Here is a 17,855-nt window from a genome sequence, read left to right as displayed (position 1 = left end):
ATGTACCCTTGATGAAGACCAATTAGTTTTTTAAAACTAATGGACAATACGGAACGAGAGGAGGAAGAACATACCACTACCGAACCAGAGGAGACAGAGCAAGATGAAATATAACAGACAGCAGCTGAAGTGGAAAGAGATGAAGTCATTATATCCAGAATGGAAGACGAGTGGAAGAAGGCCCTAACAAAATTCGAAGTAAGATCCCACAAAGACCCACGTGATACCAAAGCAGAAGTCTAATAGAACCTTGTGGAGTGTTATTGTTGTTGTTGTTATTTGGTTTTTAGGAGCATTAGCAACTAAGGCCATATTGCTCTGAGGATATGCAGTGGTCATTCCCTGACCTTTCCGCATCCTCCGTATTTGGTGGTCATGGGCTTGAACCCTCGTCTAATCAAGAAGTGTATGCTACGCACTGCTGCTCCTGGCTACGAAGGCGTCCCCTTGTGGAGAGTAACAGACCACGTCAATTGGCAAATAATACCAAATTTTCTCGACAAGAATGGTCCAACACTATGTGGCTGTATACAGCTATGTGGAGGCCATCCACACAGCCGTATACTGTGCTGCCATAGCAGCCACTAGGATTAAGGGAAGAGAAATGAGAGACAAGCAGCAGAAGAACCGAAAACAGAAGGAACTGCCAGGTTGGGAAAAAAGATTTTAGCAGAAGATAGAAGAATTAAGAGTCAACAGGGTAATAGGAGTAATAAATAGATTGGAAAAGTGAAGAGCATCCTCAAGAGAGAGAGAGAGAGAGAGAGAGAGAGATAGAGCGTCCACAGCAAACACGACACAAAAAATCAGAGAATAGGATAGTACTTGGACACACAGAAAGCAGAACCTCCTGATAGAGACTATGCCGATACAAAGAGAGCTTCCAGAGGAAAATAAACAACCAAATCTTCAATGAGGACCAAAGAGCCTTCTACAGGTGTCTCAGAGAAGACGGGAAAAAAGGAAACTGACCACGCAAGCAGAAGACAGGAAAAAAGGAAACAGACCAGCAGAGCATAAGACGATTGAGGAGTTCTGGGGCAACATATGGAGCAGGGAGGTAAGACATAACAGCTGAGCCCCGTGGATAGAAATAGAAAGCAAGAAACAAAGGATGTAAAAGAGATAAGAGAGTGGCAGATTAAGGAAGCAAAGGTAAAATAGATAATCAGGAACTTACAACTGGTGAGCTCCAGGAAGGGATAATGTCCACAACTACTGGTACAAGAAGCTCACTTGCCCACACAAGCACCTGGCAGAGCAGATCACCCAAATTATAAGGAATCCAGAGACAATCCCGAAGTGTCTCACTCAAGGAATCACATATCTGAAGCCCAAAGACGACGATACAAGAAACCCGGAGAAATACAGGCCAATCACCTGCCCCCCAACAATATGCAAGATCTTGACCAGCTGCAAAACCAAGAAGATATCAGACCACTTGGAGAGCCAGAACCTAATGGCCGAAGAGCAGAAAGGATACAAGTGGCTGAACAAAGGATGCAAAGAGCAATTAACCACAGATGCCTGTACACAGCCTACATCGATTACAGCAAGGCTTTAGACTCTGTGCCTCATAGCTGGCTAATAGTGGTGCTGAACATCTACAAAGTCAATCCAATAGCGACAAACTTACTAGGAGCAACAATGGCAAAATGGACTACCACCATTAAGGTTGAGAACAGGGCAATCCCCCATCACAAGAGGAATCTTTCAGGGAAATACACGGAGCCCACTGTGGTTCTGTCTAGCACTTAACCCGCTATCTACCATGCTCAACAGCAGCAGCAAGTATGGATATAATCTCAAAGGATGGAAGAACCTGTATACCCTCAACCACATAGACATCAAGCTCTATGCAACAACTGAGAATAAACTCCAGCAAATCCTCCGGATCACCGAAGAATTCAGCAATGAAACTAGAATGAAATTTCGTCTAGACTAATGCAAGACTCACAGATTGCACCAGGAAAAATTAGTCAAATGAAACAGACTGAAGCTATGACAGAGGGAGAGGCCTACAAATACCTCGGGATGATGCAGGCTCAGCTATTACAGCACAAGGAAATTAAGGCCTACCTGACCAAAAAATACTATCGGAGACTCAGAAGCCTGCAGAAAGCAAAGCTGAATAGAGGAAACACAGTTAAAGCCATAAACACCTATACAGTCCCAGTGCCAATGTACTCCTTCAGTATCATAGATTGGACTAACAACGAGCTGGAGGATATCATGAGAAAGACAATGATGACCAAGAGCCACCAACACCACCCGAAGTCAGCCGTGGAGAAACTGACAATTGCTTGGAAAAAAGGAGGAACTGGCCTGAGAGAGCTCATCGAGCAACAGAAACATTACTGCCAGAAACATATAGCAGCACTATACCAAGCCGTATGGAAGATAGACAAGCAGTAATCCCCCACTCAACCAAAGGGAGGAGTCCCCTTCCATCCAGAAGCCACAAAGCTAAAATGATGGGCAAAAAAAACACTGCAGGGTAGACAATAAAACGACCTCCATCAAGGTCACATAGATAAAATTGCTTCCGATGCATGGCTCATGGGCGGGACACTCTTCCCCCAAAACTGAAAGATTCAAGCTCACCATCCAAGACGAGGTAATCAACACCAGGAACTATAGAAAATACATCGTCGAAGAACCCCGAGTGACCGATGACACATCTCAACAATGCCACCTGGCCTCAGAAATGATTCAACACATCAGTGTGGGATGCAAGGTGATCACCCAGATTGAGTACACTCGTAGACACGATCAGGTTGCCAGGATAATACAAAAGAAAAGGAAATACCAGCTGACCAAAGAGGGTGTACCCTACTACAAGTACAAACCCCAGGCAGTACTAGAGACCCTAGCCACAAGCTGTACTGGGACCATGCCATAATAACAGATAAGGCAATCCCACACAACAGACCGAATATAACCGTTGTGGATGTTTGTATGTTTGTTTGTTATTTGGTTTTTAGGAGCATTAGCAACTAAGGCCATATTGCTCCGGGATATGCGGTGGTCATTCCCTGACCTTTCCGCATCTTCCGTATTTGGTGGTGACGGGCTCGAATCCCGGTCTAATCAAGAAGCGTGTGCTACGCACTGCTGCTCCTTCCCACCTGGCTACAGAGGCGCCATTGTGGACAAGAAGGAAAAGGGTACCTATCTCATTGACATAGTGGTACCCAACGCTGGCAACCTGCAGTAAACCCAATTGGGAAAAATTCAGGAGGTACACGAATCTAAGACAGGAGACCAAAAGAGATGTGGCATATGCAACAAGTAACCGCCATCCCGATCATCGTGTCAATCACCGGTATAGTGCCACAGAACCTACATAACAGCTTAGCAGCAATAGGTCTTCCAGCGAACACAAGCAACTCCAGAAAGTTGCAATCCTGAACACATGTAGGATAGTCAGAGAGTTCCTCGACCAACAGCAACATCAAACATAACAACAACCACACTGTATTTGGTAGTAATAGTACCCGTCACGAAGTGGAACCCCCAATCAGGGAGAAATAATATAAGAGTAATAATAACAATCTACAGAAAAGTCATGAGGAACACAACAAGAACCAGTATTTAGGATTTATTTAAGCAGAATGAAATAGTAGCTCTAGAAATGTGCTCTTTTAAATTTTAGAAAATTATGTCATTGAGGATAATTTCTAACTCATATTCAGGTGACATTCAAGTCAAGTGGACCCAATTTCGGCGAAGTCCGGACGGTCTGTGACAGCCAAATCCTCTGCTTCCACCATCACAATGGTGGGACTGTTACTAATATGCACATGCACACTGTGGGTGACCACACTGGTGTGAACCAACGTAAGCAGGGATCGAGGTGCGGCGCCGACACCACATGGAGCAATGCCACCCCTCTGTATTACCAGGCAATACTAGGTGGTAGTTGACTCTCATCAAGCTGGTGAAATACACCGGCTTGATGAGAGTCATCTACCACTTTGTTTATTGGAGGCTTGAAGTGGTGGAACCCATGTTTAGTCTCCAGAGCTAAGTTCCAGTCAACCCTTCCCCATCATGCAGTATGACATATAACTTTTGAGGTTAGGATGAACATCATGTTGAGATCCAATATTCCTTACATTTCGAGGGTACAGCTCTAAAGCGGTATCTGCAGGCCGAACCTATTGGTAACTCTAGGAGGCTTCCGGAGCAGCTAGTGTATAATCTTGCTATCTCTACTCTGGCAGATAATGACAGGAGAGTGTCCGAGTAGTGTGTATGCAGGGGGGCATTGTTTAGGCCACGTTATGTCAAGGATCTGAGTATATTCTTCCCATGTGTACGCAATACACAAAAATTTCATTACTTCATACATTACGTACCCTCCCACTTTTCCTTATTATCGAATACACCAGGAGTTGTCAAACTAATAAAGTAAGCTTATCTGCAAAAAGATCTAAACCTCCCAAACACATCCCAGTCCATTTCAGAAATATATGTGGTCTCACTTCGAATCTCAACAATGTCCATTTCCACTAGCAGTCTACCAAACCCCATATACTTTTTCTAACAGAATCTCAGGTATCGGTTGATTCGACCACTGCTCATCTCAGTTGCCCAAATTATTAGCTGAATGATTTCCTTTGCCTCAAAGGTGGTACTTGTGCATATGTCCATTCCGATATTCACTGTCAGAGACTTGGTAATTTGAAATCTCCTCGTTTAAATCTTCTCTGGCTTAAAATCTCTCTCTCATTGTGTTAATCTGTTGTCTCTACTGTTCTCCCAAACTCCACTAATCACTTGGAGCTCCTTGACTTCCTCTCTTTGCAACCTGACTTTCTCCAGTGCAACTTTCCTAAAAGTTAGGTAATTTTCCTTGGTGATTTTAATGTTCACAACTCCAGCTGGTTAAGATGCTGAGGCTTTTGCAATTACTAATGACTTGCACAGACTGTTCATTAATCTACAAGAATACTGGACAATCCTAACCAGGCAGCTAACACACTTGATCTTTTTCTCACAAACAACCCTTCTAAGTACACGGTCGAAGTGAGTGGTCCTTTAGGCACCTCAGATCACAACTTTGTGATTGTATCTCCTCCCATGGAGCCTTTATGTCATGGCTATTCCCAACCTCATATTGTATGGCATTACAATAATGCAAAATGGGATAACCTGTGAGATTTATTTTCTTCTTTTCCTTGATCGGATGACTGTTTCCAAACTTCTGATGTCAGTGTTTGCTCAGATCGTGTCGGTGAAATTATTCTTGTAGGAATGGAATCCTTTATCCCACTCTCCACTTTAAAATCTCATCCTTTATCTAAACCTTGGTTTTCCAATAAATGTGCTAAGGCTGTTCAAGAGAAGAATGTTGCATATCGTAATTGGCTTGTTTCCAAATCTTCAGATTCATTTTCTGCCTGCACCAAAGTGCGCAACAATTTTCAAGTAGTTATTAATCAGTCCAAACTAGATTTTGAACAGGCTAATAGAAAACTTGCTTCTTGCCCTACTGGTAGCCGAACATTCTGGTTTCTTGCCAAAGCTATTGTCCGCAACTTTTGCCCATCTCTGTTCACACCTCTGTCAACATCAGATGGTAATGTTGTAACTTCAGCCAAGGATAAAGCTGACCAGCTAGCATTCCATTTTTCTTCCAACTCTTTTTTTTTTTTTTTTTTTTTGTTAGTTGTTGGCGCATCTGCTTCTGTGGCCATAATGCACCTCCCAAAGTTTTTGCATTTTACTCTGATCCAAGCCCAATGCGGGATTCGAACCTGCGATCTTTGGGTTACCTCTGTCAAAATCAGATGGTAATGTTGTCACTTCAGCCAAGGATAAAGCTGACCTGCTAGCATCCTATTTTTCTTCCAACTCCTGTATCAATGATCTTGGTAAAACACCTCCTGCCAGTATCAACACGCTCCATTCACTGCCTCCTATGGTCTTTCCTCAAAAGGATGTCAGAAGGATTTTGACGAATCTTGATGCTAAGAAAGCTCCAGGTCATGATCATATTTCTCTACTTGTTCTCAAAAGCTGTGCTCCTGAACTTACTCCTGTTCTTTGCCACCTTTTTTCACTTTCTTATTCCAACAGTGTTTTTCCTTCTGCTTGGAAATTTGCTCATATCCAGCCAGTTCCTAAAAAGGGTGACAAATCCCTCCCATCCAATTATCATCCCATTACAATTACTTCTACTCTTTCTAAAGTAGTGGAGAAATCAATTAACTGCCAACTCTTAAACTACCTAGAAACCTTCCATCTGATCAATGATCGCCAGTATGAATTCCATCACTGTCGATCAACTGGTGATATTCTGGCTTATGTTACCCATTTATGGACAAATTCAATAGAAAAGTTCGGCGAAACACAAGCAGTTTCTCTTGACATCTCAAAGGGTTTCGATAGTGTTTGGAATAAAAGTCTCCTGAACAAGCTTCCATCTTATGATTTTCCAACTGATTTTTGCAATTGGTTATCCAGTTTTCTCTCTGATTGCTCACTGAGGGTGATGGTATATGGCTCTCTGTCTAACTTTTCCACTAATGCTGGTGTTCCCCGAGGTTCAGTTCTTTCCCCCACTCTTTTCCTCTTGTATAATCAATGACCTTCTTCCGTTGACTGGAAATCCTATCCATAGTTTTGCCGATGATAGCACATCGCATTCAACTTTCCATTTTGAGAAACTTTGTCCTGCTCAATTAACTTCAACTTCTCAAAAATCTGCTACCAATTCCTTAAATGCCGATCTTCAGGTAATTCTTCAGTGGGGCAAAGACAACTTAGTTGATTTCAATCCTTCTAAAACTCAGTCTTGTCTTATATTTCAAAAAAGGATTCTTCTGCTCCTATGCCCATCTTTGGTGACACTCCAATTTCTAGGCAAAATGATATACAGGCATACCTCGATTAACGAATAGGATGCGTTCCACGAAATTACTTCGTTAAGCGAAACTTCGTTTTCAGAGGTAAAAATACTATGGCCAGAATAGGGATACGTTCCTACGTAAAGAAAATGAAAAGCTTTTTTTCGAACAAAGAAAAGTTTTATTAAATAAACAGTCAACTTACATACAAAGTGAAATCACATTTTAAAATATGAGGTTAAAGTTGATTGTTTATGCTTTTTTTCTCTTTCATTTAACAATTGCCTATACGGAGTTATTGCATTTAACACTGATCGCTTAACTATAATTATCACTTCTTCCTAAGTCAGGATCATTTTCACTAAAAAAATTTAAAACGTTTTCAATATCATTTAAGCACCTTTTTAAATCTTTGGTTGTTAACACTTTTTCGGCAGGTACTTCTTTAACTTCGCCTTCATTATCTTTGTCTTCGTTGCTAACAAGGCTTTCTAAATCTTCCACTGAAAAACCATCATCTTCTGCATTCAATAAATTTCTAACATCCTCTTCATCGACATTTTCGAAACCTATTTGATTGAGCCATCTGGATAACTTCATTTCTAATTCTTGGATGTTATTTTCTTCTTCTAGTACAACTTCTGGCCATATTTTGCGCCAAACTCCATTTAAGCATTTCTTAGTGACTTCTTTCCAAGAACTATCAATGCTTTCTATTGCGTTTTTAATGGTGTAGTTTTTCCAAAAAGTTTTAACTGTCATTTCCTCTTTATCCTCTAGTTCAGTTAAATTGCTTAAAGTTCGACGCAGATAATAAGCTTTAAATGATGCTATTACTCCCTGATCCAATGGTTGAATCAGGGAAGTTGTGTTTGCTGGAAGAAACACAACTTTGACAGGAATGCATGTGTCCAACGTGTTAAGATCAGTAGGATGTCCCGGAGCATTGTCTAACAAAAGAGCTTTTTCTTCAAAGTTGTTTTTTTGACAATACTGTTTTACTCCAGGACAAAAGTGGTTAACAAACCAATCAGTAAATAACTCCTTGGTAACCCACGCTTTTCTATTTGCTTTCCATATTACAGGTAAATTCATTTTTATGTTACCTTTTAACGCCCTCGGATTTTCTGAATGGTAAACTAATAACAATTTTAATTTATAATCGCCAGAGGGATTTGATCCAAAGAGTAACGTTAAACGGTCTTTGGCTGCTTTGAACCAAGCAGCTGATTTTTCTTCAATAGAAATGAAGCTTTTTGTTGGTAGCCGTTTCCAGAACAAACCGCTTTCGTCAACATTGAACACCAAATTTGGTGGAAAATTTTCACGTTTAATTATTTCCTTTAGTTTTTCTGGAAACTTATTTGCAGCTTCAACATCTGCACTTGCAGCTTCTCCTGTTAATTTTACACTATGAATCCTGGCCCGTTTTTTAAATTTCTCGAACCAACCACGAGAAGCCCCAAAGGTTTCCGTAATTTCTTCAGGTTGTTTAGATTTCAGGTGATTAAACAAAAATGGAATATTTTTTTATGTTTAATGGGGCTTGAAATTGCGGACTTCATTATATCGAGGCTTCGTTATCAGAGGTAACGTTAACCAAGGTATGCCTGTATCTCATTTGGGGATTACCCTGACTTCTAATCTCTCTCTCTCTCTCTCTCTCTCTCGGCACAAGCACATTACAAATATTGCTTCCTCTGCATCTAAAAAGCCTGGTTTTCTCTTTTGATCTCGGTGTTACTTTTCTTCCAAACAGCTGTTCACTTCTGTACAAATCGTAAATCCGCCCTACCATGGAATATCGTTCCCACATCTGGGGCAGTGTCCCCAAAACCTCTCTCAGGCTTCTAGATTCCATTCCGCCAAAGAGGGCAATTAGGTTAATTAATGACTCCTTTCTAACAGAGTCTCTCTCCACTCGCTGTCTCATAGACATACTGTATGCCTTTTCTACCGATACTTCCATGGGCACTGTTCTTCTGAATTGGCTTCTATAATTCCCGCTCTCTCTCTCTCTCTCTTTGAAAACAGTCCGAACACCTGCCGCCACCAGCCAACATCTATTAACTGTCCAACTTCAAACTCACAGAACCAACTTTTCATCTTCCTCATTTATTCATTCAACTGCCGTTTTTTGGAACAACCTTCCTTCGTACGTATGTCAACAAATATCTTCTTTCGTCCTTTCAACCTCCAACCCAAGCACGGTGCTAAGTACTATAGGTTCTTATACCTCTCATGTTTGGGGTTTTCATTTAAATAAAAAAAAAAAAAAAAAAAACTGGAATCAAAGTTTAAATAAAAATGGTAAATTTTTAGTCAGAATTAAAGGAAGCATTGGAAAATGGTTTTTTAAAGTTTAATGTGATTGAGGTAGGCTATGCCTTAGTTCCAATACCATATATAATTTTCATGGAAGAATACAGGTTACTATAAAAGTTTACTGCAGGAGATGTAAAAATGAGATCAGTATTACGTGCAGATGCCTTTGTGAGTATATAGTAGCCTGCAAATTCTTCATGACTCTCTGGATTAAAGAAATAAAGGTTGCAAAGAATTTGGCATGAAAGTTAGTTACACAACAATAAAATCATCAACATCATCATGAAAACTGGGAGAGGCAGTGAAAATTTTCTGAAGACCAAATATTTGTTATTTGTTATTATTTGGTTTTTAGGAGCATTAGCAACTAAGGCCATATTGCTCCGGGATATGCAGTGGTCATTCCTTGACCTTTCCGCATCCTCCGTATTTGGTGGTGACGGGCTCGAACCCCGGTCTAATCAAGAAGCATGTGTTACGCACTGCTGCTCCTTCCCACCTGGCTACGGAGGCGCCTCTGAAGACCAAATAACCAAAAAAAAAAAAAAAAAAAAAAAAAAAATTGGAATATTAATAATTTTTAATATCAGAGAGCACTAATGGTAGTTTGAACACTGACTCAAACAACAATTAAGTCTAATGTCAACAACTATCTTCTTTCATCTTCTCAACCTTCAACCCATGAATAGTACTAAATACAGGAACTCCCCGGCTTGCATAATACTCGACTTACGGAAATTCGACTTTATGTAAGTTTTTGCCAGTCGGTACAAACTGAAAAAAATATGGAATGTATTTTGCATCTGTAGGGATAAATGGAGGTATAGTGAAAATATCGTAATGTGAACCCAACAACTTTTTTTTTTTTTTTTTTTTTTGTAATTCGTTCTAAGTCCTTGGAAGTTGAAAATTTCTCTATATTACTACAATATTTATCTCTCTAAAAGGCCATATTTATAATGTAAATTGCACTACACTTTCATCGTTATCTTACGTCCCTGTTATAAGAATCAATTTTTAATGCCTTTGTGACATTTTTCTAAAGCCCGTTTCTGGAGGTCACAATAAAAAAAAAATAAAAACAATTTGCACTCATTGGTTTATTGGGCTTTCCTGTTAGCCCAATCTATTATAAAAATGGGTAATAAACTCGATCTTATTGCATTTGCGATAATACCGATAACTGGAATTCTGTAGGTTTTTACGTTACAGTATTATGGTGAAATGAATTCGCCTTCACTGAAATCTTCAATCATAAAAAAAAACAAATTTTCAGAAACTTCTCTTCATTCCTATTTACACATTACAATAATGAAGGGAAAGGTCCAATGGAAAGTGCAAGTGCTGGCAGTGCCGGGAAACGAAACAAAATTTAATTTAGAAATGAAGATGAAATGATTAAGAAGTACGAAACAGGACAAAGTTTCTGATCTATTGCAAGAGAATTAAGCCTTGCTGCTTCAACAGTGAATACTATTTTAAAGGTCAGTGTGCATATAAAAGAATATGTCAAAGGATCAATGCACTTAAGATCAACAGTGATCACAAAACAGCGTTCAGGGGCTATATCGAAGATGGAACAGCTATTAAAAATATGGATGGAAAATCAGATTCAGAAGCAAGTGCCCCTGAGTCCAATGGCCATTCAAGCAAAAGCAAGAAGTATTTATGATGATATTAAGGATAAGTACAGCGAACCCCAACCCAAGTCCGTGGCAAGCATTTTTACGTTACAGTATTAGTAACCAGGTTAAAGTTTAACGTAACCAAGTACCCGTTAATTGGTTACGTCAAACCAAGCAACGGGTGGTTTAATAGGTTCAAGCATTGTGCTGATTTTCAAAACATTAAAGTATGCGGCGAAGTCGACAGTGCCGATTCTGCAGCTGCAAATAAATTATGTGGTGTTGGAAAAAATTAATGACAGCGGCTATTCAACACAGCAAATTGTTAACGGTGACAACACTACTCTGTATTGGGGAAAAAAAAGATGGATCGAACATACATTGCCAAAGAGGAAAATACAATGCCAGGTTTCAAGGCTTCAAAGGATAGGGCCATGCTCTTGCTTGGGGCTAATGCAATGGGAGATTACAGATTAATACCACTGCTTGGGTACCATTCTGAAAATCCTCATGCATTTCTGATCAAAGCGGAGAGCATGGATAATAACATCTATCTTTGCAGATTGGTTTAAATGCTGCTTCATTTCAGAGGTTGAAAAATATTGTAAAGACAATGACATTCCTTTCAAGATTTTGCTTCTATTAGATAATGCTCCTGGACATCCTACGCATCTAGATGATTTCAATTTGAACATGAGAGTCATATTTCTACTGTCAGACACGATTTCACTCATCCAACCTATATGGATCAGGGTGTTATTTCAAATTTAAAAGCATACTATTTACACACAACATTTGCTCAAGCATTGTCTGCAGTAGCCGGTGAGAAACATTTTATGTAAAAAACTTTTGGAAATCTTACAATATTAACCACGGCATCTTAAACATTAATAAGGCCTGGGTGGAAATTACTAAAAGTTGTTTAAATGGCGCACGGGAGAAAATATGCCCATGGCACGTAAAAGGCTTCGAAGTGTTGCCAATGGTATTTTGTGAAATTGCATCTGCAATGGCAAGGTTTGAAAAGATGGATCCTGACAGTGAATGATTCTTAAAAGTTAAGAGAGGAGTGAATTATATCCTTGTTTGCTACAAAGAAATCTACAATGAAAAGAAAAAAAGCCACTGTCCAGTCACTCATTAATATGTTCTTTCGTAAGGTTGAGCAGCCAACCCCTTCTAAATCTCCACAGCCCTCAACCTCCAGAGCGGCGTACATCTTATTAGCTGAAGTTGTCGATTCTGGAAATGATGCTCGATAGGTAAAACTTACTGACGTTATGCCTGCCTCCTCTATTTTTTTGTAATTTTATAATTTTGAAATTTTTGAAATTGCACACTTTTGTAATTTTCCCTGCGCATGAGATAAAAATTTGAATAAATACAATAAATAATTCTATTTACATGTTCTTCGAAAATTTCTTTTTTGATTCAATCAATTCACCAAGCATGGAGGAAATTCTGACATGTAAAATCCGACTTATGTAGCGTTCCACCAAACGCAACCCTTATGTTAATCAGAGAGTGGCTGTATATAACAAAGATTGTGTGTAATAATATATAACCTGTATATAAGAGAGTGTGTGTGCGTGCACACACACACATGCGCACACACACATGGACACACACACATATATATATATATATAAATAAATAAAACACACAGGCAGTTCTTGACTTTATGGGTTAATTCATTCCTAATGCATGCTTGTAAAGCAGGAATCCATTTCCCATAGACGTAATGTTAAAAACAGAGGTTACATTCCTTAACAATGAAATTTGACCATAGTAAAGTTAAATAAAGGTCAAAACAACAATAGTTTATGCTTAAACAATGATTTATTTTTCCAAAGAAATGAAGACAACCAAACAGATGACCAAGTTGTGATAGTACAGGACAATGATGATGCAAATTACATGGGCAGAAAGTTACTATAAAAATATAAAACATGGGGACTGACAGTAAATTTTAATAAGACAGAGTACATGAATCAAAGTGAGGATGCTCTGGATTAAATGGAATACGGGTGAAAACTGCAGCAATTTAAATAATTGGGTGAATTCAGGCTGACGGATCATATGTGCAGGAAACTGAGAGAAGACTGAGTGAAGGTAGAAAGGTCATAGGAATGCTCAATTCTATGGTATGGAATAAAAATATTATTAACAAACCTAAACATCAAATATATAATGCAATATTACAAAGTGTTTTTTTATAGTAGTTTGATGTGAGACTTGGGCCTTAAATGAAAGACAAAAAAATAAACTATTAACTGTTGAAATGGATTTCTGACAAAGATCGGCAAGAACTTCTAGGACTGAAAAAGTTAGAAATGACGTGATAAGGAATACAATGAATGTCCAAAAAACCATCAGTGATAAAACAGAGGAGAAAAGATTGGAGTGGTTTGGCCATGGGAAGAGAATGGAGGACGACAGATTGCCCAGGAGCCATGTAGAGAGAGAGAGAGAGAGAGAGAGAGAGAGAGAGAGAGAGAGAGAGAGAGAGAGAGAGGGGAGGACATGGATAGAGATAGAGGGTGTGAAAGCAGCTTTGAATAGAAGACGACTGGTGGACGAAGATTGGGAAGATAGAAGAAAAAAAAAAAAAAAAAAAAAAGAATAAGTAACTTTTTGATGTTAAGTTGAGCAGAACCATTGTTAAAACAGAATAAATCCTAAGAAGAAGACAGAGAAATGAAAACATAGCCTTTAAAATCAAGCAAATTATTGTCACATAAATGTTAAAGAATATTTATTCTTTATGATGAAGATGACTGATGTTGATGAAGAATAATGAGATCACGTTTGCTTATAATCTCATATTTTGTTTCCAATGTTATTCCTCTTCTCTATTTCTATTACTTCATTTTGGCATACTGTACAGTATTAAATAAGCAAGATAATTTTGAAATAAGACAAGACAGTGAAAATGAAGAGAAAGACAACCACGCTTTGTAATGTCAGTATGGTATCTGCTTTATGTTATGTGAGCCAGTGAGTCTGCCTGAACAAATAAACGCATGCACAGTAGTACTGTAGAATTGTATGGAGTAGTATTGTTGCTTGAAATGCCGTATTTATGAATGTTTAGCATTTATTTATTGCAATTAAGGAGCAAGAGTGCAGTGCACATGCTCTTTAAGTGGATTGGGATTCAAGCCCGTGACTACTAAATACGATAAAAATTTACCAATGCAAATGTTTATGTGAAGGAAACACCAAAATAAAAAACTGAAAGCGTCAGGCCTGGCCAAGCCGGCATGTAAAAATTCGGCTGGGCATATCAACATGGAGAAACACAAGCGTTCCATCCATGTCACTGACCCCTAACCAGGACAAACAGCACAGATAAATTTAATTTTCAATTTTGTTGATACATGAAAAAAAGAACTCGCAAACTTGTAGAGCGGGAACTCCCTGTATATAACTAGATATGTACAGGTAGGTAGTTCTTGACTTTACGAGTTAATTTGTTCATAGCACAAGCTCATAAAGCGAAAACTCATAAAGTGGGAATTTATTTCCCATAGACATAAGGCTAAAAATAGGGGTTACGTTCTCAACAATGAAATTAGTTAGCTAATTATTTTATGTTTAAACAATGATTGATTTATTCAGAGAAATAAAAACGTAGCCTTTAAAATCAAGCAAATTATAATAATAGAATTATTTACAACTTAAAAATGTTAAAGAATGTTTATTTTTCATCATCATCATCATCGACTAAATGCACACTCATTGATCACTCATTATTGGCTCGGCACTCATTGGTTTGTTGCACAAGGAGTCGTCTTCTTCAGAAATATTTCAAGAGGCATTTGTTTGTTTCCAAGATAATCTTCTCTTTCAATTATAAATTTCACGATTGCAAGCATTTTTTAACAGCACACAAATTGCGTGGAGTAACAAGTTTATGAAGCATAAAAAAAAAAGGAATGAAGAGAAGATCCTAAAAATGTATTTATGTGATTGAAGATTTCAGTAAAGGGGAAACACATTTCACCATAATAACATAAAAAAACCACATAATTCTAGCTATCGGTATTTTCGCAAATGCAAGAAGATAGAGTTTATTACCCGTTTATTGACTTAAAGTATGCATCATGGAAATAACAGAAAAGCCCGGATAAACCAGAAAGTGCAAATTGTTTGTATTGTTTTATGGTCGTGACCTCCAGAAATGTGCTTTAGAAAAATATCACAAAGGCATTTCAAATTGATTCTCATAACGGAACATATAATAATGATGAAAGTATAGTGCATTTTAATAATTTCAATTGATAACTAATACAATTTATAAACCAAGCCCGTGACCTTTAAAATGACATTTTAGAGAGATAAATAGCATAGTTATACAGCCAAATTTTCAACTTCCGAGATCTTGAATTACCAAAAAACAATGTGTTATTGGGTTCACATTACGATATTTTAATGATATGATGGTGTCTCTGGACCTGATTAATATCGTGAAGCGGGGTACACTGTATTGTATAGCTATACATGGTTTGGAATGCGGTATTTATGAATGTTTAACATTCATTTTTCGCAATTAATGTTCATATTTTCGATTTTGTTGATACTTGGGGAAAAAACTTGTAAACCCGAGAACTCGTAAAGCGGGAACTGCCTGTACTAAAATAAAATGACTCAAACCTGGTCAACTGGTGAAAAGGTTATGCACCAAATTCCTTTTTTGTGACCCCTCAAAACTCCTAAAAGGGACAAATTTGTTGCACTCCAAACCTGTTAAATAAAGAAAAGAAATTACATCAGCAAGTAATACTATATGTCAATCAAAAAGCAAATGCAATATTCATTCAAATTTAGATGAGCAAAACAAAATATTTTGAATTTGAGACTAGATGTACTGTGTCAAGGTTCAAAATCTTATTCAAAAAATCGTTATATATATTTTATTATCTCAATTTATACCTACAAAAGTTCATACAAAAAGTCCCATGATATTAGGAAAAATTGGCTCAGTTCACTGATTTTATAATCTCTAATCTAAAAAAAAAAATCTTACTTCAAAATTTAGTACTCATATGTTTCTCCTGCATCCACCCATTGACATCACATAAATTGAACAATCAGGTTATTATTCACTGTTCCTCAAATTGCACTATGTTAGTTCTGGTACACATCAATTTTATTTACTGCAAATAATTTCCTTTCATAAATTCTTCAACAACTATACTTTTTAAAATTCATTATAAAGGAACTAACAAGGACGTTTGTGACAACAGTGACTATGTGAATAAATATACAATGTTATGTCAATGAAAGAAGACAAAATACACCATAAATTCTGAGAATTATACTATTCACTGTTAAACAAATTGCAGTATTTTACATCTGGTACATATCAATTTTATTTACTACAGATAATTTGTTTCATTAATTAGTCAACTATATGTGGACGAGATTATATATTTGCAAGCAGTGAATATCCAACTGCAAGAAATCATAAGTTATTTAAGACATTTTGCCTTTTATTGACTTAACTATTATATTATTTTTTACTCTATTAATAGCTTTATTGTCCTAGTCACGCTTATTATTTTTATTTTTAATTTAGCAAGAAATTTTGTAGGTTACTACTTACCATACGCATATCAGTAGTTTCATTCAACTCTTGCTGCCATTGTTATAGTATAGTGAGTGTAGGTGAGAATTCAAATTTTTAATTGTGGTAAATAAGTAGGTCTAAAGTTTGAATCAATTAGGTTAGAGTTAGTTGGATAATTTTTTTATATATTATAATTAACTTAACTCGATTTATTAATTAATTAAATTTATTAATCTTATTAATTTTTACTGTTAACCCCTTCCCGGAACATTTTTTTTCTGTTAAATGTGCCATAACAAATCGACTTTTTTTATTTTACAGATTAAAAGTATGCATCATGCAAATATTCATTGTATAGTTTTTTGTGTTTTTTATTAATTTTTTCGTAGAAAATACATGTGAGAAATTAACCCATTTGGGCTACCTAGAGTTATCTCATGTACTCCAAAAAGTGTGCAAATTATACAGATTTTTTTTATAACAGCGCTTGAGCTAAAAGAAAGGCACAGAAAAACTCTTCAATACTCATTATATAGATAAATTTAAAAAATCAAGTGGAACGCACAAGCAGTAACCTCTCACCACAAGCATTAATTGTGAACAAACTACATTCTGACATACGGCTCCCACAAGTGGACAAGCAAGGTAAGCATCTCTTATGGATGGCAATTCAAAGAGGGTGGTGAAATATTTTTCGATATTGTTTTTTTGAATTATTTTCGTGGGTTCAGTATTCTGCATTTAGGACAGCAAATTATATTTTTCTTAATGGCGGCACAGGAACATGCACTACTGTTCTGACACTGCTGTACAATATAAGCAAAACGAAAGCCAGTCATAAGAAAATCCTGAGAAATCTTGGGTTTTATCTGGCTAATGCAAAATTAGCCAGATAAATGCATTTCAGTCCTAAATTTGATGGTATTATTGTTTGCTTCGGGTATTATTGTATCCTAAGATATTTCGTGCCAAATAACTTTTAAAACTAAAAATGAGATATCTCGGGATAATCCATGAAGGGGTTAATCAATTGTTTTCAAAAGAAACCATGCCCCAGACTAGGGCAGATAAGCAACAGGCACAAAGTAGAAGGAGTGCTGTAGCTCAGGAAAGAGAGAGAGAGAGAACCGAAGGGGACAATTCACCAATGCATCACACACTAAAAAAATGTGCAACTTTGAAATGTTTGCGGACTATTTGAAACAAGGACATGATCTGGCCAAGGAGTGTGCGTGTGTGTGTGTGTGTGTGTGTGTGTGTGTGTGTGTGTGTGTGTGTGTGTGTGTGTGTGTGTGTGTGTGTGTGTGTGTGTGCGTGCGTGCGTGCGTGCGTGCGTGCTAGGTGTAGAGACTGTAAAGAAATTACATGCCAACAAAGAGTTTCTGATGGGTGTCTATGAGAATGTGAAGAATTGAGAAGATGCCCTCAGAGGTATTAAAGCTCTCAGCTGTCCAACTCAACACTGGAGCTCACTCTCTT

General features: G+C 37.6%; 1 protein-coding gene across 4 annotated transcripts in view; it reads right to left on the bottom strand.

Moving 5' to 3' along the window:
* LOC150075057 (transducin beta-like protein 3) overlaps nt 1-17,855 on the bottom strand; it is a 472,089-nt gene that overhangs the window by 197,439 nt on the left and 256,795 nt on the right. For all 4 annotated transcript variants that reach the window (XM_090388931.1, XM_090388932.1, XM_090388933.1 and 1 more), the window contains exon 13: nt 15,461-15,550. In XM_090388931.1, coding sequence (XP_090245057.1) covers nt 15,461-15,550 — 90 coding nt within the window. The remainder of the gene's footprint in view (nt 1-15,460; nt 15,551-17,855) is intronic.

Source organism: Mastigoproctus giganteus, chromosome 14 (assembly GCF_048544385.1).
Source record: "Mastigoproctus giganteus isolate SK-2022 chromosome 14, ASM4854438v1, whole genome shotgun sequence".
NCBI lineage: Eukaryota > Metazoa > Arthropoda > Arachnida > Uropygi > Thelyphonidae > Mastigoproctus > Mastigoproctus giganteus.
This window is presented reverse-complemented; position numbering and strand designations above follow the sequence as displayed.